A 24,875-nucleotide genomic window follows, 5' to 3' on the forward strand; every position below is an offset into this window, starting at 1 on the left:
GAAGTTCAATTTTCCATGATACACCACCTTTAAAATTCAGTGAGAAAAATTGAATTTTGCTCACTGAAATTCCTTTACCCCCTCTCGACGCGCTTGTTTATTTCTATATGAGTGAGAAAAGTGAGCAAGTGGGAAAATTAGGATCACCCGTATTGACGTCTACAGAAGTAGTTTCTTCCTCCGTGTCTCCACATAGTCTTTCCATTCAAGTATCAGATATTATTCACAAGCAGTTTACATTTTACGTCGTTAGGTGGAGACACGCGGTGATATGGTGCGCCTGGAGATCGCGTTCGTCGAAAAGTGTCTGTGAAAGTAAACGTTTTATTTTTGCGTCGAAGATATCAGTCGTTGTTCAGAAAGCCCAATTACGGCCTCGAACGTCAGCTTCAAAAAGCTTCTTGCTCGCCATTTTTTTAAGTCGCTGTCATTTCGTTATCTCTTGAAATAAAACCAGCCTGGAAGTTCAGACAGTGGATATGAGATATAAAGAGCTTTGACGTTCTACAATAAACCTTTTTTCGCGCCAAAACGTTATTCGCTCGAATCATCTACTAGGTGGCGTGGCAGAGTGTTTAGCACTTTCGCGGCCAGAGGTGCCGAATTTGATCCCAGCTTGTTGCATTTGGTGAAAACTGCGTAGAGTTTGCAAGTTTTCCCCCGAGCTCTCGGTTTCCCCTTTACATATAAACTTGTGGAAGTTAACGGTAAGAGTGAGTGTAGGGAGCTGGTGGCTAGCGTGGCATGAAGGGCTTTCCCCCACCCTCCTACGCAATGTAACCCGGTCACCTGTATTAAAGGGCAACGCGAGTGGCCATGCAGGGGGGTAAATTATCTTATAGATAAAAAGAACGACTGCGGCAGAGATATACCGCGTCCAAGGCCTAATGTTTCAACCTCCATAATTGAAAATATTCGATTGGCCAATAATGTTTTCGAAAACATTGTTAAATCTAAAATATCAACGTAAAACTGAAACTAACCCAGTTCTTTTCTCCATTTTACAAAATAAAAGCCGTGTCCGAATACCCTGGCTAATAGCAATTAAGAGACATAGAAGAAAAGAGTCTGCCTCGACACTGCCTCCGTGTGCCATGAAAATTTCCAACTTTTGCGTCATGTTCTTTCCCCCCGGCCTTAAATGAGTTAGTGTATAATAATTGGTGGCGTTACCGGGGAGTCGGGGTCCGGCTCTTGTAACCCAAAAGGGCGGGGGCGCATTGGGAGATGTTGTAATTTTACTCTAGATCGATGACAAAATCTTTGATTATCATTTATTTCCTTGAACGTTGGCTAATTTTTTCAACATTGCAATAACCTATTTACTGAAATGTAAGTCGATTTAAATTTATTAACTTCTGATAAAAGTAAAATATAAAATAACAATTTTGCCTTTAAAAAGTCAGGGAAAACAAGGAATAGTCAAAGAATTTGAATCTGAAAATTTTGTGGCAGCCCTGTAAACGACTCATTTCGATTCTCCGAAACATTAAAATCAGCAGCGTGAACCCGCGAAGTTACATGTTTCAAGAGAATACCATTAGCAGTAATGGGGAGAGATCCTTGAATATTCTGCTTTCCTCAAAATCTTGAAAGCTATTTAATTAATATCTCGCCACAAAATAATTCATTCGCGAAAGCTTTCGCGCATTAGGCATTTTTCCTACAGATCAATAAGCTGAGGCAGGGGCGAAGGTCCCAATATTCTTCACGAACTAAGGGTCACCCGAAAAAGGTCCATTCTCAGCCTGAAGTCATGGGCGCGCTCCACTCATTTTAGAGAGGGTCGGAGCGTTTGCGGTCGGAATGAGAGCTGACTTTCAAATAACATAACATAAATTTGAGCTAGGAGCAACAAACACAGCACTGCCCACACAAGGAGAACGCAACCCGTCAAAGGTCGTGCATTTTCTTGTGTACATTTTTCATTGGCTAGCACCTGCTGACGTCGGAAGGGGAAAATTTGGAAATTGTCTCCCCCCGCCCGTAAAACGTAAAGGCTCGTTCAATGAAATTTGTACACAACACTGTGTTACAGTGTTTAAAGACTAGCTGCGTTCTCCTTGTGTTTGTTGTTCCTAGATTTGAGCTAGGTTAAATGAGCGGAAGACAGGAGTGTCTCTAAGATGAGCGCACATTTAGTCATAGATTATTGAGTTAGAGAAGAGCCAAGCTGTCTTAAATCTAGCTTTTACGTTGATTTTTCAGAATTTTATGTTCTTTTGGAATCCCTAGAAATTATTTTGTTGATTATATAGGTAATATGATGGAATTATTTTAGGTTTTTACTAGGGATGCACCGATATATCGATCTTTTTTTTTTCAAGAAAAAAATTATAATAAGAAAATTCTCGATAAACTAACTAAAGATAGTATTTCATTTGAATGTCCGCGCCACGTACGCCAGACTTCAGAAGCTAGATCATACCATTTTAGACAGGGGGTTACGAGTGTAAACAAATAAAAAACTACGATATTCGATTTGTGATAGAAAATATTTATCACGTAAAATGAAAAGAAACATATTCGGATATGCTCTTGCAAACGTTTTTTCATGAAAAATTAGAATAAAATTTGGTATGACAGTATACTGAATGAACCGTCTTTTACAAGGATTTTATATACACTACTGTTATGATAGATAACTTTGTTAATATCGGTCAATATATCGTCCGATATATCGGTAATGAATAGCCGATATATCGACTGTACCCATATCGGTGCATACCCAGTTTTCAGTGCTTTTTAAAGAATTAATTCATTGTTTTAGGTCGTTAACCTATTTGATGAGACGAGTGGAATTGATTATATTTTCTTTGAGCTGAGCGCGAGAGATATTTTAGCCGTATTCAATTCGGTAATGAGCGTATGAGAGGAAGCTCATCTCTTTAGTTCTTTAAATTTTCTATCAGAAAACCCGTTTGATATAAGCGGCCCCGCATATGAGATAATGATACATTATCCAAACCGCTCTCGAGAAAAGCGTGAGATTCGACTATGTCAGGGTAGCGTGAGCTGTTTGTGAGCTGAGATTTAATTTTCCAAAGATGCCCATCACTAAGTCCCAGGCCGACTGACCGTCGAGGGTAAGATATCAACGGTGAGTAGTAAATTGAAGTCGCGAACAAGGACGGGACACGGTTTTTAATTAAACTCGAGGGAGATGAGACTGAAAACTAGTTCCGACGACATTTTCGTCATTAATATCACTCCGCGAGACAGAAATGATAATGACCGAAATATATATTAGATTGTAACTCAATTATGAAGGGCAGGCGACGGACTTACGCAAAATATCTCGTCGGGTACGCGAGGATCCATAATTGGAATGAGTTTCTCTGGTATACTCATTAACGTATCTGACCTTCACCTTTAAGTACAAGAATTTCCCGCCTCTTCTGTAGTTTTTACGCGGATGAATACCACCCAGAGTTCGAAAAAATAGACGTATTTTGTTTAAATTGCCAGATCAGTGGTTTTAATAGACCTTTCCATAAAATGTTCGTTACGCGAAGAGGGGGAAACTATTTATGCAAGGATAATTTAGATCAACGTTATACATATCATATTACTCCTTGTTTTTACCTACGCTCGACTCTTGAGCTCGGTATGTCTTCTGCTACTGGTTTCATATTTTGGTATTTTGTAGTCTGCTTATATTTTTACCTACTGGGAAAATTTTGTATTTTTGCTAATAATTTGAGGTTTTCAAAATTTAAGTGTCGGGTAATCAATTTTGGTAAAATAATTTATGGTTTATAAGACCACTTTTTAAATTTTTCTTAATGTAAACTTACTAAAAATGGAAAGGCAAAGTTTTAGCTAGCTATTATAAGCATCTGGGTACTTTAGTTTAAAAAAAAATATTTTAGAGCTACGAAAAAAATAAAACTTTATTGGGAAACCATATTTAGCCTCTGTATTTCATTTAATTGCGATCGGTCAAGGATATCACGTGATCACCATTACCCCAATCACACTTGTACCGCATTTTAGGGTAAGTGTGATCAGTCACAGAGTTAAATTCAATAATTTATATTTAAATAACTATTTATTTGAAATAAAATTTGATTACGTAGTTGTGTAGAATAAAGTGGCCATATTAATGTTACCAATTCTTAAGAAGGTACTATTTTTAGCCTAGGAGTAATTTCAAGTAAACTCCCAAAAAAATATTTTGACCCTGCCCAAGAGACCAGAATTAAATTTGAGCTACCATCAATAGACGCTTCAATAAAAAGTTTTCAAGGAAATGGTCGAGAGCCAGGACCTCCAAGTTTTATATAGTGGTTGTTGAATTATTTCAAACTTTTCTCTTGTATGGTATGCAACAAGTGAACTTTCTTTTTACAGGTGGAAAATTTCCCTTATTTTAACAAGCACTATATAAACAGTGAGTTGCAGGTCCTGGCTCTCGGAAATATTACTTCTTGGCAATTTCTATGGAGATGTTTTATTGAAGCGACTATTGCTTTCCTTTTCATTTCCACGTTTTTGTGTCTGGAAATTTTGTTCAGGCGAACTTTGGCAAATAACATAATTAGTTTCATAATTAAACGTCAAACATATGGTCTTGAAGTTTGCTGAAAACGAAAAACTCTTATTTTCCGAGATTAGTATCAAATAATTCCTATAATATTACATACTTATGAAATAAGCAGTTTATTTCTTTCCAAAAGCGATTAGTACTACAGAGCAAAAAAACGCAATTTTTTAAATTTTTAATTATCCGCGGTCATGCCATGAATTAATTCATATTTAACCATGAGTATAAAACAGTTACGTTATATACCTGGCGTATGTCAAGTTGAACCTTGCGTCAAGTTGATAAAATTTCTCGTGATCGCGCGAACTTGACGGTTTTTAAAACCGGAAGTTTAAGAGCGATTGACGTCAGAGATCTTACAAGATTAGTAAGATCGCTTTAGAGGTAGTTTTAAATAAGAATTCAAGATGGCGTCGAATGGCGGTGAATTATTTAACATAGACTTCAAAGACGATGATATCGGAATAATTCGTAAATTTAAAGTTCCTGCCGAAGAATTTAAGCAAATTTTGAATGGTAAATATATCGTAATTGTTCTTCGAGGCTTTTATAATATTAAATCAACATTTCGGCGTACTATTTATGAAATAGCATTTGATGACAAGGCTTAAGGAATTACTTTCTACATGCTCTGACAGAGCCGCCATTTTGCTTGGAACTTCGCGATCTTTTCAACTTGACGCAAAACTCGTGAAATCCTATAATAAGATTTTTTCTTGCTAGACCGTTTCTTTTAATAAGCAAAATATCTTATCCACTTGACGTACCCTTGCTACCATCATTATTAAAAAAAGGCTAGACTTTCTGCCGATTTACGTCACAACGACTATTTCAACGAGCCAATCGGAGGTGAAAGGAAATGACGCGAAAAATCCGGAGTTACAGCGAGTCAATTTTGTCTTTTGCGTTTCGTTTTTAGACTCCATAAGTTTTACATTAATTATGGTTTAAAAAGTGCTTTTAAAATGTCAATTTCTACCAATATGACATAAGATTAACTTTTGAACTATTCTTTTGAAAGCCATTCTTTCTACCTCTTGCGATAATTTTAAGTATCTTTCATTAATTCATTTACGTAACTAATCGAACCTAGGCTTAGCGTCATTTGAAGTCAGGTTGAATAATTTTTATATCTTTGGCTACAGCTAGGAATTTTGTTTGAATTTTTGAAATATCATTTTAAATTCAGTCAAAATACCTGATTGATAAGTATCACAGTCAAGATTGGGTTTCTCATTGACCCTTAACGGACCAGATTGTGCAAAAACTGGTGGCTTTACTGGGTTTCGGCTCAGGCTAACGGAGTGGGTCCAGGTAAACTAGCCGCCTCGGAGGATTGGGTAGCCTGCTGTGGGGCGGCGGGCCTCCGTATGAGGGCACGGCGGTCCTGTTTCCCGGCCTTTTGGAGCCACACCGGGATCTCCGGTGCCAGCTGTGCCGGGTTATGCGGGCTGCTGTGTGCAGCTCTCTCCAAAGGGTTTGACTCTTTACCTACGTAGGTAGGGTGTCGGCTGGAGTTGCTACAGCATCCATTCTTAATCCCACTGCTGCGTGCGAAGTGGGAAATGGTCCACCCATTGCTGCACCTTCTGCTAGGTTGAGTGGCTCGCGTCAATTTCTTCCTCCTTATCAATAGCTAATCTAGCAATAACCTTTGGGTTAATTCGTCACTCGCTAAATTTATTTTAGACAAAACTAATTTCACGAGCGTCGTTCGCTCATAAAGCGCACACTATATGAGTTGAATCAACCGTCAAGCGCACGCTAAATGAGTTGAATCAACCGTCAAGCGCATGCTATATGAGTTGAATCAACCGTCAAGCGCACACTATATGAGTTGAATCAACCGTCAAGCGCACACTATATGAGTTGAATCAACCGTCAAGCGCACACAATATGAGTTGAATCAACTGTAAAAACGTCGCGATGTTGGGTCTAATATCATAAGATTGTCAACTATGGTTTTTCTTCACGTTTTTTTTTGTACCGCTGGTGGGCGATGTGATTTAGTCCATTAGTTTATTTTTCCTAGGTTTAACTCGCCTCGGAAAGTTTAGCCTCTGACGAAACGCTAATTAGATTTTCGAAAGCGGTTAGATCATAGACTAATAAAGCTACGCTATATAGATAGGAACGTCGAATACGGCGAATCGTTCGCCGCGACGGCAGCGCTTCTAGTGTGTAGACCTGGACATTATTAGTTTTTTTTTTTCGTTCAGAGAGTGTGTACCTGCTTAAGTACAATAAAATGATTTTTTTCGGTTATAAATGTTGAATTTTTAAAAAAAAAAAGATAAATTGTTGAGGCATATTAATAAATAAAAATGTAAAACTATCCTAGATTTATCCATCTTTAATTTAAAATGTGTATATTGTAGCCTTTGCACGCCTCGGTAGGACGTATCGGGTCTCGGGAAGCTCCTTTAAGGAGGAAGGAGCCAAATCATGTAAGGACTACATCAATAAATTATGACCCGGGTGCTCGCTCAACTTTCACTATTGGGGTTGGCGAGTTAACATAAGGAAATTACAATATATGGTCAGTTTGATGTCTAGGGGATTTCATTTAAATTAAATTAGCTTAATAGATACTAGTGAAGACTCGGATTGAGGTTTGCCATGACAATGTTTAATAAACAATTAATCATAGATAATGAAAAACAGTGAATAATCGATTAAATCAAATTGGACACTTATAGAAACACATACCCACACAAGTGGGGGGGGGGGGGGCGAGCAGTAGCTGCGCAGCTTTATAGGGAACTTAATAATATTAACATCATTAGTCTTATTTACATGTTTACATACATGAAAGCTAGATTACGTTAGTCCTGGTGGCGCTCATCAGGATGGCGTTGAGTTCCAACGGAGATTGGTGTGGTGACGGTGGCGCTCATCAGGATGACGTTGAGTTCCATCAGAGATTGGTGTGGTGACGGTGGCGCTCATCAGGATGGCGTTGAGTTCCATCAGAGATTGGTGTGGTGACGGTGGCGCTCATCAGGATGGCGTTGAGTTCCATCAGAGATTGGTGTGGTGATGGTGGCGCTCATCAGGATGGCGTTGAGTTCCATCAGAGATTGGTGTGGTGACGGTGGCGCTCATTAGGATGGCGTTGAGTTCCAACGGAGATTGGTGTGGTGACGGTGGCGCTCATCAGGATGGCGTTGAGTTCCATCAGAGATTGGTGTGGTGACGGTGGCGCTCATCAGGATGGCGTTGAGTTCCAACGGAGATTGGTGTGGTGACGGTGGCACTCATCAGGATGGCGTTGAGTTCCAACGGAGATTGGTGTGGTGACGGTGGCGCTCATCAGGATGGCGTTGAGTTCCAACGGAGATTGGTGTGGTGACGGTGGCGCTCATCAGGATGGCGTTGAGTTCCATCGGAGATTGGTGTGATGACGGTGGCGCTCATCCGGATGGCGTTGAGTTCCATCAGAGATTGGTGTGGTGACGGTGGCGCTCATCAGGATGGCGTTGAGTTCCATCAGAGATTGGTGTGGTGACGGTGGCGCTCATCAGGATGGCGTTGAGTTCCATCAGAGATTGGTGTGGTGACGGTGGCGCTCATCAGGATGGCGTTGAGTTCCATCGGAGATTGGTGTGGTGACGGTGGCGCTCATCAGGATGGCGTTGAGTTCCAACGGAGATTGGTGTGGTGACGGTGGCGCTCATCAGGATGGCGTTGAGTTCCAACGGAGATTGGTGTGGTGACGGTGGCGCTCATCAGGATGGCGTTGAGTTCCAACGGAGATTGGTGTGGTGACGGTGGCGCTCATCAGGATGGCGTTGAGTTCCATCAGAGATTGGTTTGGTGACGGTGGCGCTCATCAGGATGGCGTTGAGTTCCAACGGAGATTGGTGTGGTGACGGTGGCGCTCATCAGGATGGCGTTGAGTTCCATCAGAGATTGGTGTGGTGACGGTGGCGCTCATCAGGATGGCGTTGAGTTCCATCAGAGATTGGTGTGGTGACGGTGGCGCTCATCAGGATGGCGTTGAGTTCCAACGGAGATTGGTGTGGTGACGGTGGCGCTCATCAGGATGGCGTTGAGTTCCATCAGAGATTGGTGTCGTGACGGTGGCGCGAGAAATGGACACGCGGCCACGTTGGCTACGGATCCGAAGCCGTTTCTTTTCTCAGGATCACTTCTCGGAAAAGCACGCACTCCGCGTCGTCGGGACTAGAACCCTAGTCCGACAAGTTGCGCGCGAACCGCGGTGTCTTAGCACCCGTCTTTTATTTTATTATCTCAAGTCTCTCCTCGGTCGCACTTGTGAGAGCACTTTTAAAAAAGTTTGAGTCCAGTTTAAATATGAGTGGGGTCACGTGGTCTCTTGGAATTGCATCCTTTTTGGACCAATCAAGACCCGTGCCCCTGGGAATCCCGGGACGAATCCCTACCCACGAAGTTATTTTTGGGATCGTCACCAAGGTCCGGCATCTACAAAAGGATAAATCACCACCACCCGCATTTCGCGCAATCGTTCACTTTCAAAGTTGGTTTGGCGAAAGACGCCAGCTGTCCACCATAAAATGAAACACTTTCCTCCCATTCGGGGTGACCTCCATAAAATAAAACACTTTTCACCCATTACGGGTTTGCGTAACATCCAAAAATAGAATACAACAAGATTGGTAACGCGTACACAAATAAATATAAGAAATAAACATCTGTTGGCAAAGTCGGCAAACCTCAATACTTTCTTTGTCAATTCGACAGGGGTTATAAAACTAAAAGGGGCTTCTTCGGCAGTCCCACAGAGAAGGAGAGCGAGTTGGATAATTGGGCAACGACACACAGATGAAATGAAGGAAGGCTCGGTGGAAATGGAGGAGATCTGGCCAGTTACAACCCCCATTCCCTTTTCTGGTTATCAAGCACCATCTTGGTGTGCTTGTAAAACAAGAGCCATAAAAGAGGGGTTAAAAGCTCGGGCGTCCAGCGCACGAGCGACCCCTAGCTAAAAGCTCTTTGGGAGAGAGCGTAGGAACAAATAGGTCATAAAATAGCAAAAGTATTTTCTCATTATCAAAATTATCTTGAGATTTAAAATAATCCAAAATTTAACGTTACAATATAAAAAAATTAGGTCCTTTTTAGGTTTAAAAATGCGAAAATATTTTTAAAATAAGTAGAAATAAAAATGTTAAATCCATTATGTGACTATAAAATTTCTAAAATATAAAAATACTCTGATCTGAAAGCAGTGACAAGCTCTATAAAAGTTGTCCAGGTCTGACCACTAGATAGCGCCACCGCCCAAAACGATCAACACTTTTAACTGTCTATGTAGCTTTATTAGTCTATGGGTTAGATGATTATAAATACTGCTTGTTTTTTATTAAATGGGAAAGTAACTTTGTATCATCAATTCAATAAATGAAGCTTGTTGTTTAATTTAGAAATATACATTTAATGAATCAGCTAAAGCCAAAGTATATAATCTTAATTTCAAAATTTAATTGCCATGGCTTGACTTAATATAATTGTTTAGTTACTTAAACACAGATAAAACAGGACAATAATTATACAATAATAATCAGCTAGTCTAATACCCGCAGCACCACCTTAAGCGCGAGTCATCTAGCGACATTTAATGCCTTTAAACAGGTGGCCGGGTTACAATGCGTAGGAGGGTGGCGACAAGCCTTTCATGCCACGCGAGCCCACCGCTCATTATTACCTTTAACCTCGACAAGTTTTTACAGAATGGTGAAACTGAAGAACTTGGTGGAAAACCCTCTAACCAGTGGGGAGATCACTTGCAAACTCAACCAGGGTTTAAAAGAACCCGGGTTTTTTTTTTAAATACCCAGCCCAGTGGGTTATTTCTGGTTTTATTGGGTATTTATGGGTTTTATTGGGTTTTTATTTTAAAAATATTAAATATATTATGTTTATTAAATATATTATGTTTATTAAATTATTATTGTTTATTAAATTATTATTGTTTATTAAATTATTATTGTTTATTAAATTATTATTGTTTATTAAATTATTTAAATATATTATGTTTATTAAATATATTATGTTTATTAAATTATTATTGTTTATTAAATTATTATTGTTTATTAAATTATTATTGTTTATTAAATTATTATTGTTTATTAAATTATTATTGTTTATTAAATTATTATTGTTTATTAAATTATTATTGTTTATTAAATTATTATTGTTTATTAAATTATTATTGTTTATTAAATTATTATTGTTTATTAAATTATTATTGTTTATTAAATTATTTAAATATATTATGTTTATTAAATATATTGTGTTTATTAAATATATTGTTTCTTGAAAATATATTATATTTTCAAGAAACAATTTAATTTTACAATTTTACATGTGAAAAGGCAATGAAACTTGTGAAAGTCTATAGATATTTCCGCGCTGAACCAAAATACTGATAATAGGCTAATAGTCTAATAGAGTAGTAGCACTCTGTAGCTTTGGCCATGGCCGCCATTTTGGTCGCAAATTCTTTATCTATAGAAAAGACCATGGGTGACGTACTAGGACGTCACAGTGCCATTACTCTATAAAGATTTAGATATAAGGTTGTTTAGATAATAAAAGTAATAAAAATCTTACTCTTAGTAAGTTAGTCTCTTTAAGTTCTTAACAAGTTGTAAGAATATTTTTAAATGTCTAAAATAATAAACATCTAAAAATTTTCCACTCGTGTTTTTTAAAATTCAAAACTTTGAATGTGGGTTTTTTAAGTGGGTAATACCCAAAAAAACCATGGGTTTTTTTTGGGCTGGGTTTTTTTTAATTCGAACCCTGAACTCAACGCAGAAGGAGTTGTTCCGAATTTTCACGCGGTGTCACAAACTGGGATCAAACCTGGCTCCTCTTATTGCGAGGCGAAGGTGCTAAACACTAGACCACCCCATATTGTCATTAGTCAATAATCTTGTCCGTAAATCAATAATATTGTCCAAAAGTCAAAAATATTGTCCAAAAGTCAAAAATATTGTCCAAAAGTCAACAATATTGTTCAAAAGTCAACAATATTGTTCAAAAATCAACAATATTGTCCAAAAGTCAACAATATTGTCCAAAAGTCAACAATATTGTCCAAAAGTCAACAATATTGTCCAAAAGTCAATAATACTGTCCAAAAGTCAATAATACTGTCCAAAAGTCATTAATATTGTCCAAAAGTCAATATAATATTATATGCAAAATTTGATATTATCCATGGTTAAAATTTTAATTATGGTAATTTAATATAGAAGAAATTTTACATATGGTGGCATTTTTAAAAATGCCACCATATGTAATTCTTCTATTTTAAATTACCATAAATTCAATATAATATTGTCCAAAAGTCAATATAATATTGTCCAAAAGTCAATATAATATTGTCCTTTAGTAATAATATTGTCCAAAAGTCAATAAAATTGTCCTTAAGTCAATAATATTGCCCGAAAGTTTTGTTGCTATGGAGTGTCGTCATCACTCGAAGAAAATCGCCCTCTGGCGAGGTGGACTTAAAACAACGCCGAATTCCACTATAGAGTCTGTGTGGCGAATAACTATCACTAAACAAATTACGTGTGAGGAACATTACAAACTGATACCGTTGTAAGTTTAACAGGCGCCATGTTCTTTTTTTTTCTTCGCAGGGGCTAAAAGAAAATGCGAGTTTTTCCTGGGAGTGTTTTCGTTGTCTTGGCCTCTGGAAATAAACTGCGACGAGCTGCCCGAAAGCGCTGATCCCGAAATATGCGTCGGCTTCCAGGAATGGAGCTACATGGAGGGCAAAGCCAAAGGTAACATTTCCCGTCTCACTTCGGACTCGGAATAGCCGCCTTCTTTGTGCCCATTACCGTGTCCCTGCGCGGTAATGTAGCGCCGTTATGGCGGCCATTTCTAGAATCACCTCCCATTTTTGGTGGACTTCGGACTAGGTCATTAGACGTAATACGAATTTTTTTGCTTCCTGGTCGAAGCAGGGTTATTTAGTTTTAGCAGGTTGGATTACCGACGCATTCGAATGGCACCCACTAGTCAGACTTTCTTTCCACAAATTACTCCTCAATTATCATTATTTTAAAGGAAATAAATCTAGGTTAATTACATTGAGTAAAGATAGCCTTAATTTTAAATAAATACTTACTGCAAATATTTATTTTTTAAGTTATTAAACTAATACATTTTATTTAATTATTTTCATCATTAATCCCCCCAGGATTGTTTTCTTATTTTTTAACGAGCTGCTTTTTACCCGCTATAGAGGGAGCTGTTGACAAATCAAGAAAAAAAAACCCTTTTCCAACCAAGTGAGGGGGGAGAAAGTCTGACTGATTGGGCGCTTTTCTATTACTGATAAAGCGGCGTAAATTTAATTATCACAAACAAAATTTTATTAATACAAACACAATTTCATTAATACAAACACAATTTCATTAATACAAACACAATTTAATTAATACAAACACAATTTCATTAATACAAACATAATTTAATTAATATAAACACAATTTCATTAATACAAACATAATTTAATTAATACAAACACAATTTCATTAATACAAACAAAATTTAATTAATACAAACAAATTTAATTAAAATTTACAAACAAGTTTTATTAATATCTATAAACAAATTTAATTAATATTTACAAACAAATTTAATTAATATTTACAAGCAAATTTAATTAATATTTACAAACAAAATCAAATTAATACAAGAAAAATTTCATTATTACAAGAAAAATTTTATTAATACAATCCAAATTTAATTCATAGTATTAATTAATTTTTTTTGCTTAAATTTAATTAAAGCAAAAAAATTAATTATTTTCGTATTAATGAAATTTTTATTGTATTAATTAATTAATTTAATTCAAACCAAATTTCATTAACACAAACAAAATTTCATTAACACAACCAAACTTTCATTAATACAAACAAAATTTCATTAATACGAACAAAATTTATATTTATGACAGTTCTTCTTTATATATATAAACGTCAAAGCAGCAAAACTATCAATATAATTAATGTTAAAGTTAGTAAAGTTCAAATACACAAAACCAACAACCAACTAAAGATTTCGACATCATTTCCCATAAATCCTCGTAATTACAATTTTCGGTGGACAACAACTTTAATAAACTGCATTTATCATCTGATATCCTTATTGCCTTGTCGATTAAATGTCTGTTCCGCCGCTAGGTGACTAGGTCACGGTGGGAAATTTCCCGTTTCTCTGTCTTTATGGCGGCACGGGAGAAGGTAGGAAAATGATTGAATGATCAAACTCGGAAAATGGGTGTCGTGTCAACCAAGCCAATTTCGCTAGAATCAGTCGGGTAAATTATTCTGTTGATATTTATTTATTCAACTTCAAACCAAGTGCTAAGGACTGAGGGCACCCAAAATGTTTTTGTGATCTGGTTTCCTAGATGTATGCGCTATTGTCGGGTTTCTTTTGGAATTGTGGGTAGTGTTCTCGGCTTCTGCGCTTTAGTCGGGTTCAGTAGCGGCGCCAGGATTTTTGGGGAGGTAGGCCAACCATTTGGAGGCCCCACCAAAATTTTTTCAAATCCATCCACGTGGATTATTTAATTTTTTGAAGCAAGTGGTGAAATTTTTGGGTAAAATGGGTACGCGACGAAAAAATAGAGTTAATTATGAATTTAAACATTACTAAAAACTGAGTGTGTGTTGATTTTTTTTGTGTACCGATAACACTTAACTTAATTCCAGTCTGTCAATTTACATTCATTCCTTCGGTACTTCGCATGTACATCCCTTACATCAGAACTTACAACTTTACGAAAATGAATGTACGTAGGTACACTAACAATTGTAAGTTAAGTAAGTTTAAGAACCATTAATTTGTAAAGATAAAACTAAAGATACAATTTGGATATAGTAGCGTTCGTGAAAAATTAAATCTAAAAAATAAACTACTGTCAAAGAAAAGTGACTCGTACCTTTGAAAGGAATAAAAACAGCAGTGTCGTTAAGCGAATTACTCGCATTGAATATTGGATAATTAGTAAATAAATAAATTATTTCGCAAACAAATTACAGAATTTTTTTATATTAAATAATATGTAGGCCCATGTATTAAATTTTGGAGGCCCCTTAAGACGACGTTTGGAGGATCCTACCAAAATTTCAAGTAGGCCCAGGCCTACCCCGTCATATTGCTGGCGCCGCTACTGGTCGGGTTTCTTTTGAAATGTTGGGTACTTTTCTCGGTTTCTGCACTTTTGTCGGGTTTCTTTTGAATTTTTGGGTACTTTTCTCGGTATGCGGTTTTACTGTAATTGAACGGTTTTGTCGATTTGGCAAATTTTATTCGGTTTATTGCGCAATTCTGACTAGTGAGTGCCGTCCAATTAATACATTTAACACTTGTACATTTCATTTGGTTCTACCTTTAGTATTTGGAGTCTCAATCCCAAAACGCAACAAACTTTGCACCCATATATGGCATCAAAATCTAATCATCTCTTGCCTACCAACTACGTTAATTATGTTTAAAATTTAAAAGCATTTAAACAATATTTAAATGCATTATCGTTTCACCCAAACAACAAACACAGCTGTAATATAATCACTAATTAAACATGAAAGCTGCTTAATTAGACCTACACAGAAACTGTCAGTGGCAAAAAAATCCTTTTAAACAATGTAGTAATTGGTTTTAATAGTATTAATGAGCTTTTCAATTGAATTTTCCTATTTTAAAAGTACCGGTCTAGAGATAAGAATTGTTTTGGTAAAGATTAGCAACGATCGTGAAACGATAAATTTAATTGGAAAATAATACTAAAAAACAATTATCGTTTATCTGTTGCGGATGGAGTTGTAGTTTTTAAAACGTTTTTTTTTTCCTTTTTTGTGCCGACTAGCTTGCGAGAACGGTTTCCGCTGCGACCGCCACAGATGCATCCCCGTCAAATGGCTGTGCGACGGCTTCTCCGATTGCAAAGACAGAGCGGACGAGCTCAATTGCAGTAAGTGGACACAATAATCAGCTAGGCTAATATCTTAGGCCTAAGTTATCAAGTGACTTTTAATAATAATAATAATAATAATCAGCTAGGCTAATACCCAAGGCACCACCTTAGGCCTAAGTCATCAAGCGACTTTTAAAGACATTAATTCAGGTGGCCAGGTTACAATGCGTAGGAGGGTGCTGGCAAGCCCTGCATGCCACGTGAGCCAACAGCTCCTTACACTCACTATTTCCGTTAACCTCAGCTAAGTTTTATGAAGGGGAAACCGAAGATCTCGGGGAAAACCCCTTAAACCAGTGGGGAGAGAACTTGCAAACTCAACGCAGAAGGAGTAGTTCCGAGTTTTCACCCAGAGCCACAAGCTGGGATCGAACCCGGCTCCTCTTGCTGCGAGGCGAAAGTGCTAACCACTCAGCCACCCCATAATAAAATATCTATTAGTAAATATTTACAAATTAAAACACAAATCATATTGGTAAACTGTGCAGTATTAGAAACTATAAACCGAAACGTCACATAAAACTAAAACAAAATGTCACGGATCATTTTAAATTAATTTTTAGACAAATCGAATTTTTCGAGTTACCTGGTTTTGGAAGTAAGGTAGCGAAATGCGAGCACGTTAATTAAATTAATTTTGTAGACAAATCGAATTTTTCGAGTTAGCTGATTTTGGAATTAAGGTAGCGAAACGCCAACGAGTTAGATGATGCCTGTCTCAATTAGCACGAAATTCAAATATGAAAGTAGTGCGTACGCGGGTTGTGGGGTCCCGCGAATTGGCCAGAAAGCTCACTTAAAATTAAAATTTCTTATTGCAATTGAAAACGTAGTTGAGAAATGATCAGTACTAACTAAAAATATAATATTCTAACAAGGAGACTACCCGAGGTGGTTATCTCCGATTTGGTTCAAACTCGGGTGGTAAGTAGACCTTCATGTAACTTGAAAATCCCTAAAAGGGTGGACAAGAATGGGCTTTCGTTTTGCCATGGCAACCAAAAATGTTTTTAACCACTTAAAAACTGATTTTCTCTATGAAAATTAACATGGTAAAATCGAAGATTTTAAGGGTCCCCCTAACAATATTTTTCAAAAAATTCAAAAAGGTTCATAAATTAGATACATAATACAGATCATGGCTATATCTGGTACATTTGGACCAATATACGTCAATTTTGGTATGAGTAAACATATATTGGGTAAATACGAGTAATCAGTTTTTAAGTTGTGAAAAACATTTTTGGTTGCCATGGCAAAACGAAAGCCCATTCTTGTCCACCCTTTTAGGGATTTTCAAGTTACATGAAGGTCTACTTAGCACCTGAATTTGAACAAAATTGGAGATAAACACCTCTTAATTTAAAAAAAGTATGTAGATTATAAGGCGAAGCTTGATAAAAACACTTAAATGGTGAAATGATTAAATTCTTGGGCTCCGATTTCAAAAATGTATAACGGGCTGCTGAGGGCATAATATATGCTTTCGATTGACCCTTCTAGACCTAATGGTTGAAGAGTTATGTGGAATAGGGCAGCGGCGGAATCGGCTACACTGTACCAGTGTTGGAAATAAGCTTTTTAAACGTACTGGTCAATATGACCACAATACCCCTACTTAAAAAATAATTTACTGGTCACGACCACTCTTTTCTACCCCACTTATCTCCCTCCCTCTTTTATTTTACTTTTGAAAGTTAATAGCGATTAGGAACTATAATGATATTTATTTATCGCAAACCAAAGAACTTGGATATTGATCACATTTCTTAAGGAACATAAAAAAATATTTCATCCTTTTATTCGAATAAAAACTTATCCGTATTTACAGTTTTACATCATCTTCTAGTCCTTCGAATAAAAACAGTTTTACTCCTTTCTGACTTTCTTTAAGTTTCTAAAAGCTATAAGGAAATTGCCGGATAGGCGTCAATGTCTTCTATGCTTATGTTTCTTAAACATATTCTTCATGATTGATCTAGATGTATCGCATTTAGCTCGACGAATCTGACTGATTGTAGTGGAAGAACGTCAAATTGCATTACTGCCAGATGCCACGAAATACTTCGATTTAGGAGTAGAAATAAGTCGAAATCCGCAATTTCATTGGCTGTGAGAAACTGAGAGCGCAACGCTTTTATCATTTTCTCTTTTCGGTATGGAATTATACTTTTATTTAAAAATAAACTGGCCATTATGACCAGTGAACCCCCCAGATTCCATTTAATTTACTGGTCATAGCCCAAAATAAACTGGTTTTTGACCGACGCCCACGCCTTATTTACAACACTGCCCTGTACGTGGGCCCAGTACACTCAAATCCCTGACGGATTGTGTAAAAACTAAATAACTCCATTCTATGGTTGGCAAAAGATATAACGTTACTTTGACCTTGTGACAGACGCGCAAACAACGAAAAATTAGTTAGAACGATCTTTGGCTAGAGAGATGAAAAGCGTGATTCCGTAGCACTGGCTGATATGAGCTGACAGTGTGACGGTTACGGGGAAACTAGGTTTTATTGTTAATTAGATATCTTAAAAACCTTCCTTTCACCTAGGAGCAACAAACACAAGGAGAACGCAGCTAGCCTTTAAACACGCTAACGCAGTGTTGCGTACAAATTTCATTGGACGAGCCTTTACGCTAAACGTTTTATGGGCGGGGGGAAGATACTCCGGATTTTCCCCTTCCGACGGCAGCAAGCGGTAAAGCGTCTAACCAATGAAAATTGTACACAAGAAAATGCACGACTTTTGACGGGTTGCGTTCTCTTTGTGTGGGCGGCTGTGTTTGTTGCTCCTAGCTTTCACAGAGTAGCGCCATTAGAGGACGATTTTCATATACTCGAAGTCTTACCAGATGGCGCCAACATTCTCAATCAAAATAGATGAATATCGTCTAAAATATCGATATTTAAGAACAAATATTGAATTTTTTATGACTATCACGTGGTGAGACCTCTAAAGATTTCCCAATTTGAATATTTCTGCCATTTTGGAAAATGGCGAACCAACAATTATACAGTTACCATTTACTACGGTTCTACTTACCCGATTGATACGTAATAGGGCTTGAATCACACGTTTGATATGATACTTTATCGAATAATAAACCGGAAGCTCACAATAAGGATAAGAAGCGTGCAGTTCGTTATGATGAACATATTAGTTGCTGGTTGGCGCCTTTGTGAGCTAATTTCACTGTTCTTCATACATTATATTGACTGACAACAAAAGTACATCATTTACCTCTCTCTACTTAAAGCCAAATTGGTCAATAAACTTTAGCAATGAAATAGTCTAATTTGGAATATCGTTAATTTGATCAATTGACTCGCCTAATGATTGCGGAGAATGAAGGTTTTATGTCTAATTACCCGATCTATGGTCAATGTCCAAGAGCCGTAACTCGTACGTACGCTCGTTATCTAATTCCCCACGTCGCGTCGATAGGTCGATATGGGAAATCACAACGAGCTTTAATGCAATTTTATCAGTCTCGAACATGGACGTGATTATTCTCGAGTTTAATTAACTGTCCATGAGCATTGTTAATTCGACGCCGACCTGAAAGGTTCGTCGAACCGTTATAATTTCATGGAATTTCCAAAACTGCTTTAATAGAGACGCGAAACCAACGGAGAATTCATACTGCGTATCTCAAATTGCCCTAATTAGATAATATGGACCCGATATATCATCCGAACCCGTCTTTGACCTTAGGAAGACCAAACAATTACCATTTTAAGATGTTAAGGGAGCTCAAACGCCTCTGGCCTTTGACTATTTCCCGCAATTATACCAAGTCAAGCCATCCTGTAGATCGATATACGTGTATCCACGGAAAAGATCCTTTCACGGGTGTTGCGCCATTAGAGGACGATTCTTAACTACCCGAAGTCTTACTAGATGGCGTTAGTAGTCTGGAACGTAGAAGTTTTAAATCAGCTAAAAAATATAGTAATATCTAGAATGTCTTTATTTATAGCTAGGGAGAATGACAATGTTGGGACGATCCATTGGTGGCATCATTTTTCCCCCGGCCACATAAAACGTAGCTTATATTAGTGTTAAAATTGATTTTTGTAATAAATCAGTAAGAAATTATTCCCTTGGCGCCATCTAGCATAAATAAAAGCATTAAAATCGAGTATCTAATGGCGGCACTCTAAATGTTTGTATGGAACCAAGGTTGCTAGAAGCACTAAAGCACCAATGAAAACCTTTGGTTTTGACCAGGAATAAATACCTCTACTCGGAATGCTTATCGCGGCGGATTTTCGTCTCGATGGGGCTGACGGTTTTTTTGACGTCACTATGTTAACTTAACAATCAACAACGTAAGAGGGGAGCGCGCGCAGAGGGGATTTTTTCTCTCGTAGGCGGGGCCAAAGCTGTCAGAGTGATCTTACCATACGCGATACGCCAGGATAAGTATTACAAATAGAGGTATGGATTCCTGCTTTGACTGAACAATAACAAGTTGGATAAGGTCTGCTGACGGTTTTACCGGACGCTGAAAACAGCGCTGAAAGTTTTAGAGATAAAAATGATACTTTGTAGTAGGACGAATTTCACGTTTCATCCGCCAGGATCGCTGTTGATTGATTTTTATTAGATTGAAGGTGCGTAACCAGTACTTAATGGGTATTGCTCAAGAAATGTGTATATCAAGTATATCAAGACTGCTAGTGTAACCCGGCCACATGTTTAAGGCATTAAAAGTCGCTAGATGGTGGTGCCTTGGGTATTAACCTAGCTGATTATTATTATTATTATAAATTATTATTATTATAAATTATTATAATTATTATTATTATTATTAATATTGTTTCTGTTGAACAGGTCGATGCTCCTCGGATCAATTTCCGTGTAAACCCGATCTCTGCGTCAAGAAGTCCGACGTGTGCAATGGCATTCGCGATTGCCCCGAAGGAAAAGACGAAAGACATTGCTGTAAGAATAAACCTTCTCGCAAATAGGCCTTTCTATCAAATCAGCTACGCTTGCTGAACTTGTTTTTATGTAGCTCATTCGTCATCAAATACGTAGTAGTGCAGTTCAGTCTATGCTTAAAAACCGGTGCCTCGTCGAATTTACTTTATGTCCAGAGCTTTTCGTAATGAAACGTCATCGATACGTCACCCGTGACGCAGCAGCAACATCAAAACCAGAAGGCTGATGTTACTAGAAGTAAATGAACCGAAGTTATCAGACTGCTATACTCCCCATGCTGGAGACGTTTTCCTGATGAAGTTACATTTTGCCCTCGAATTTGAAATTTTGCGCGCTTCTTGGACGAAATAAAAACGTTTCTGTTTTTATGAAACCATTTTTATACATAGAAATAGCTATACCCACAATTCCCAAGTGCAATTTATCGCGTCAAAAGACGGGGGTGGAAATTTGCTTTTATTTGACTCGATTTTCTCATCATTTTCATAAGGAAAACGCCCTCCGATTCTGAGCGCTATTTCGATAACTTCGGTTCATTTACTTCTGATGTTACTTTATAAAATGGCCTATTTGCACTTCACTTTTTACCATTCACAAACGCGTTTGGTCTTTTTACGCCAGCACCGATTGTCGCGCCATGGTGTCCGATATTGGAAACATCTTAGATACACAAATATGGGACGGTACAAGGAGCAATGCTTGCTTCAACAACGCCGTTGAAATTGCATTCGGAAACTTGTCTACTTACACCAAATTACGTGATCAATTTCCAAGAGCTTAGATCGGATCACGTGACGCGAGAGTAGATATGTTTTAAACCTCCGCTACGCGATGCAATTTGGAAAACCCCCCCTCAACGTTGAGTGTGCCGTCACTTGTTTGTTTGGTCTACGGAAACGTTTACCAAACAAATATTAAATACGTGCGCCATACAAGCCTTAGACGGCCTTAGAGCTAATATCTTTAGCTGGTCTGAACGTTGATTCTTCTGGGAATGGAACTTATCACCGATACGCTTGGCAAGGCTTAAAGACTTGAGAATACAGGACACTTCCGGTGAAAAATTAGGTGTCGTCTGCATCAAAATCCGAAATCATACACACGACGACGTAAAGTTTTCAACGGAAACTGTCCCTATATTTTAACTCGTTAAGCCTTGTCAAGTGTGTCGGGAATAAAGTGTATTAAACTTTACATTTTAACGTATTACATATTTTTTTTTTAATTTTTATATTGATGGTCTAATGTATTTAATCGTATAATTTAATTTAATTAGCATTAGCGTTTCATTTTTATTCAAATATTATAATATCGAAAAATCGAAATTTCATTTGTTTGCACTGCAGAATTAGGATAAAATCTGATTCGGCCAACATTTTTTAATCTTTCAGTGAGATTGAATAAAAGTATGAAGGAAGTAGGCAATGGCAGGCTGGAAGCTTTCGACGCGTCTCTGAATTCGTGGCAGCCCGTCTGCGGTGAAGATTGGGACAGCTTACAAATCAGCGGGAAGGCGTGCCGGGAACTCGGATACAGGTAATACCGACCACAATACCATCACGTTGATTTCCCAATAGTCGATATACCAGTTAACAAATTGCTTAGAACATTTCGAGCTAAGACGTAAGAGGTACAAATTCAACACTAGATGGCTCCAATTTAAATTTTTGGCTCTGAGGGGTATAAATATATAATTCTAAAAGCCCGTGCGTGCCTCACCGTAAATGGAGGTACATTTTTAATTACGCGACGATGTGTTTTTGCTTTAAACTCAATAGATGGCACCAATTTCCACTTTTTGCTGGTAGAGGAAAAAATACTCAACTGATCGGTGCCTATGTAATAGGCCTGTCCATAAATTCGCTACGACTGCCCAACTTGTTCTTGAAATTGTGCAGTCAAGCCTTAGGACGAATTCATTGGCTATATTTAGTGGGAGAGCTGGGGAAGCATTCTAGAAGTGGGGGGAAAAAAGTAAACAAGAAAGCCAAGTTATTTTATAGAAATGCACGCCTCCAGAAAAAGGGGGTACCTAATGTATGGTTTTCTCATTGACTTCTTTATGGACTTATTCAAGCCGTTCCAAGATGGGTGTTTAATTTATTAAATCTGTTAAAATACAACAGTTTGTAACGCAATGTTTTTTACCTAGGCAACAGGGTCCAGGTACGAGAGAAACTAGTGGGCAGAATTGGCAAACAAAAATGCCCGAAATAAATTGAAGAAAGTTGGCGTTCACGGGCCTTTATAATAACGTAGGCAACGCGTTGATTTATTAGAACCAAAAATTGAAACCAGTGCAATTTTAGGCGATGTATTTTATGTTAAAAATTTGGTATAAAAAGATAGACGTAGAATTTTTCTTCGTTTTAGACTGTTGACGCCATCTGGTTAGTCTTCGGGTATTTATAAATCGACCTGTAATGGCGTTAAGCCTTTTCCCTTGTCAAATAAATATCGATCTATTATCGGTCTACTTCAGGCTTTGGTATAGATATCGTGTTGGTCTTCCAAGTGGCTGGTGTGAGCAGACCCAGGGGCTGATCACTCCGCGTAATCGGTGTACAGAGCCGTACCTTTGACTGTACTAATGGGATTACGCGTAATCTTTGAAGTCCCTGCCTTTGGCAGTGCTAATCTAAGCGTAATCGATGTACAGACTTTCTAAGAGTGGTTAGCCAATCGGAGCAGACAGCTGTTAAATGAAAACCAGTAGCGTCACTAAATTCGGTGTCACCCAGTGCAGAAACTTATGGTGTCACCCCCTGGACCATACTTACTAGGCGATAAAGGAACATCATCGTATAGAATACTACTTGCATTAGTACTAACAAGAAGAGTACCCGAGGTGTTTATTTCCGATTTTGTTCAAAGTCGGGCTTAATGTAGACCTATATGAGATTTGAAATTTCCCAAAAGGAGACGTTGCACTACCCATTCGTTTTGCCATTCGTTTTTGACCACTTAAAACAAATTTGAAAATCATGAACTGGGTAATTTGGACCACATTTAGGTAAAAATCATCAAGTTTGAGTAAATTGGAACATTTTTGGGGTAAAATTGTACAAATGTTTGGGTAAAATAAAGAAAAAAATCTAATTTCAAACTTGATGAAATTTACCTAAATGTGGACCAAATTACTCCTTTTGTGATTTTCAAATTTTTAAAACAAATTTTGTACTGTGAAACCGAGAAAAACTCATTGCTTTTTTAAATGGAGATTTTGTTGTTTGAAGTGGTCAAAAACATTTTCGGTGGCCATGGCAAATCGAATGGGTATTGCAACGTCTCCTTTTGGGAAATTTCTTACCTCATATAGGTCTACATTACGCCCGACTTTAAACAAAATCGGTAATAAACACCTCGGGTACTCTCCTTGTAATTATAAATAAATACTAGCAGCTGTATTTTAAGTTTTAAACACTAGTATGTCACCTCACGGTTGACGTTAATAGTGAGTGTAGGGAGCTGTTGGGTCGCGTGGCTTTCAGGGCTTGCCACCACCCTCCTACGCATTGTAACCCGGCCACCTGAATTAAAAAGGCTTTTAAAGTCCCTCGATGACTTAGGCCTAAGGTGAATTATTTTTATTATTATTATTCGTCGTGAGGCTACCGATAAAGAGTATTGTATAAATGTAAGAGAGCTGAGAAGCAGAGCAAGGCCTACATTGTGTTTGATTGAATGTGTTAGATGAGCGAACTCAGTTTCCCGCAGATCCGCCGCTGAAACGAGACTCCAAGTGATTGCCAGCTCCTCTCCAGCTCACAACAGGGTGGCGATCGGCCCAGCGTCAGAGGTCAAACAATCCATGAAGTCGCTTTTTTCCGAGTGAGTTTTACTCGTGTGTCTAGTTAAAGAGAGTATGTTCTAAATTGAAAACTCGTTCGCTAACACAGGGCTCGTACACTACCTGGAAAAATCAAGGCATTTAAAATGGCCCAAAAAAGTCAAATAAAATATTATCGTTAGTACTTTAGGTTATCGAGAATTTTCTTATTTTTAATTTATGTTTATATTCCGAAAATATTTTATTAAGCCAATATTGCCTAGACCGATATTAGAAAAATAGACCGATATATCGGTGCATCCCTAGTTTTAGAGGACCAATGAGAAACCGAGCCGATTTGATTGGCATTTAAGGGGGAATGGGCTTACTGTTTGAGCGTGAGGTGGTTGGCGAGCAACACTAAAAACCACCTCATCATAATCATTATCCCTAAATATAAATAAATACGTTTCTACCCCGAGCTTCAGCTAAAACTGGTGGTAGAATCCTTGGTCCGACAAATAAGAGAGGGTATACTCCCTTGGAAGCAACGCCTGACGCCAGCGCTATCGTGGCGGATTTCGGAAACTTATCTACTCAAATGAAACTACG

General features: G+C 37.7%; 1 protein-coding gene across 2 annotated transcripts in view; it reads left to right on the forward strand.

Moving 5' to 3' along the window:
* Positions 1–24,875, forward strand: part of LOC149939632 (transmembrane protease serine 2-like) — a 208,163-nt gene that overhangs the window by 133,224 nt on the left and 50,064 nt on the right. For both annotated transcript variants that reach the window (XM_090177954.1, XM_090177955.1), the window contains exons 7-11: positions 12,184–12,330; positions 15,429–15,533; positions 20,384–20,494; positions 21,886–22,030; positions 24,212–24,325. In XM_090177954.1, coding sequence (XP_090034080.1) covers positions 12,184–12,330; positions 15,429–15,533; positions 20,384–20,494; positions 21,886–22,030; positions 24,212–24,325 — 622 coding nt within the window. The remainder of the gene's footprint in view (positions 1–12,183; positions 12,331–15,428; positions 15,534–20,383; positions 20,495–21,885; positions 22,031–24,211; positions 24,326–24,875) is intronic.

Source organism: Leiobunum rupestre, chromosome 6 (assembly GCF_980474605.1).
Source record: "Leiobunum rupestre chromosome 6, qqLeiRupe1.1.hap1, whole genome shotgun sequence".
NCBI classification, from domain to species: Eukaryota; Metazoa; Arthropoda; class Arachnida; order Opiliones; family Sclerosomatidae; genus Leiobunum; species Leiobunum rupestre.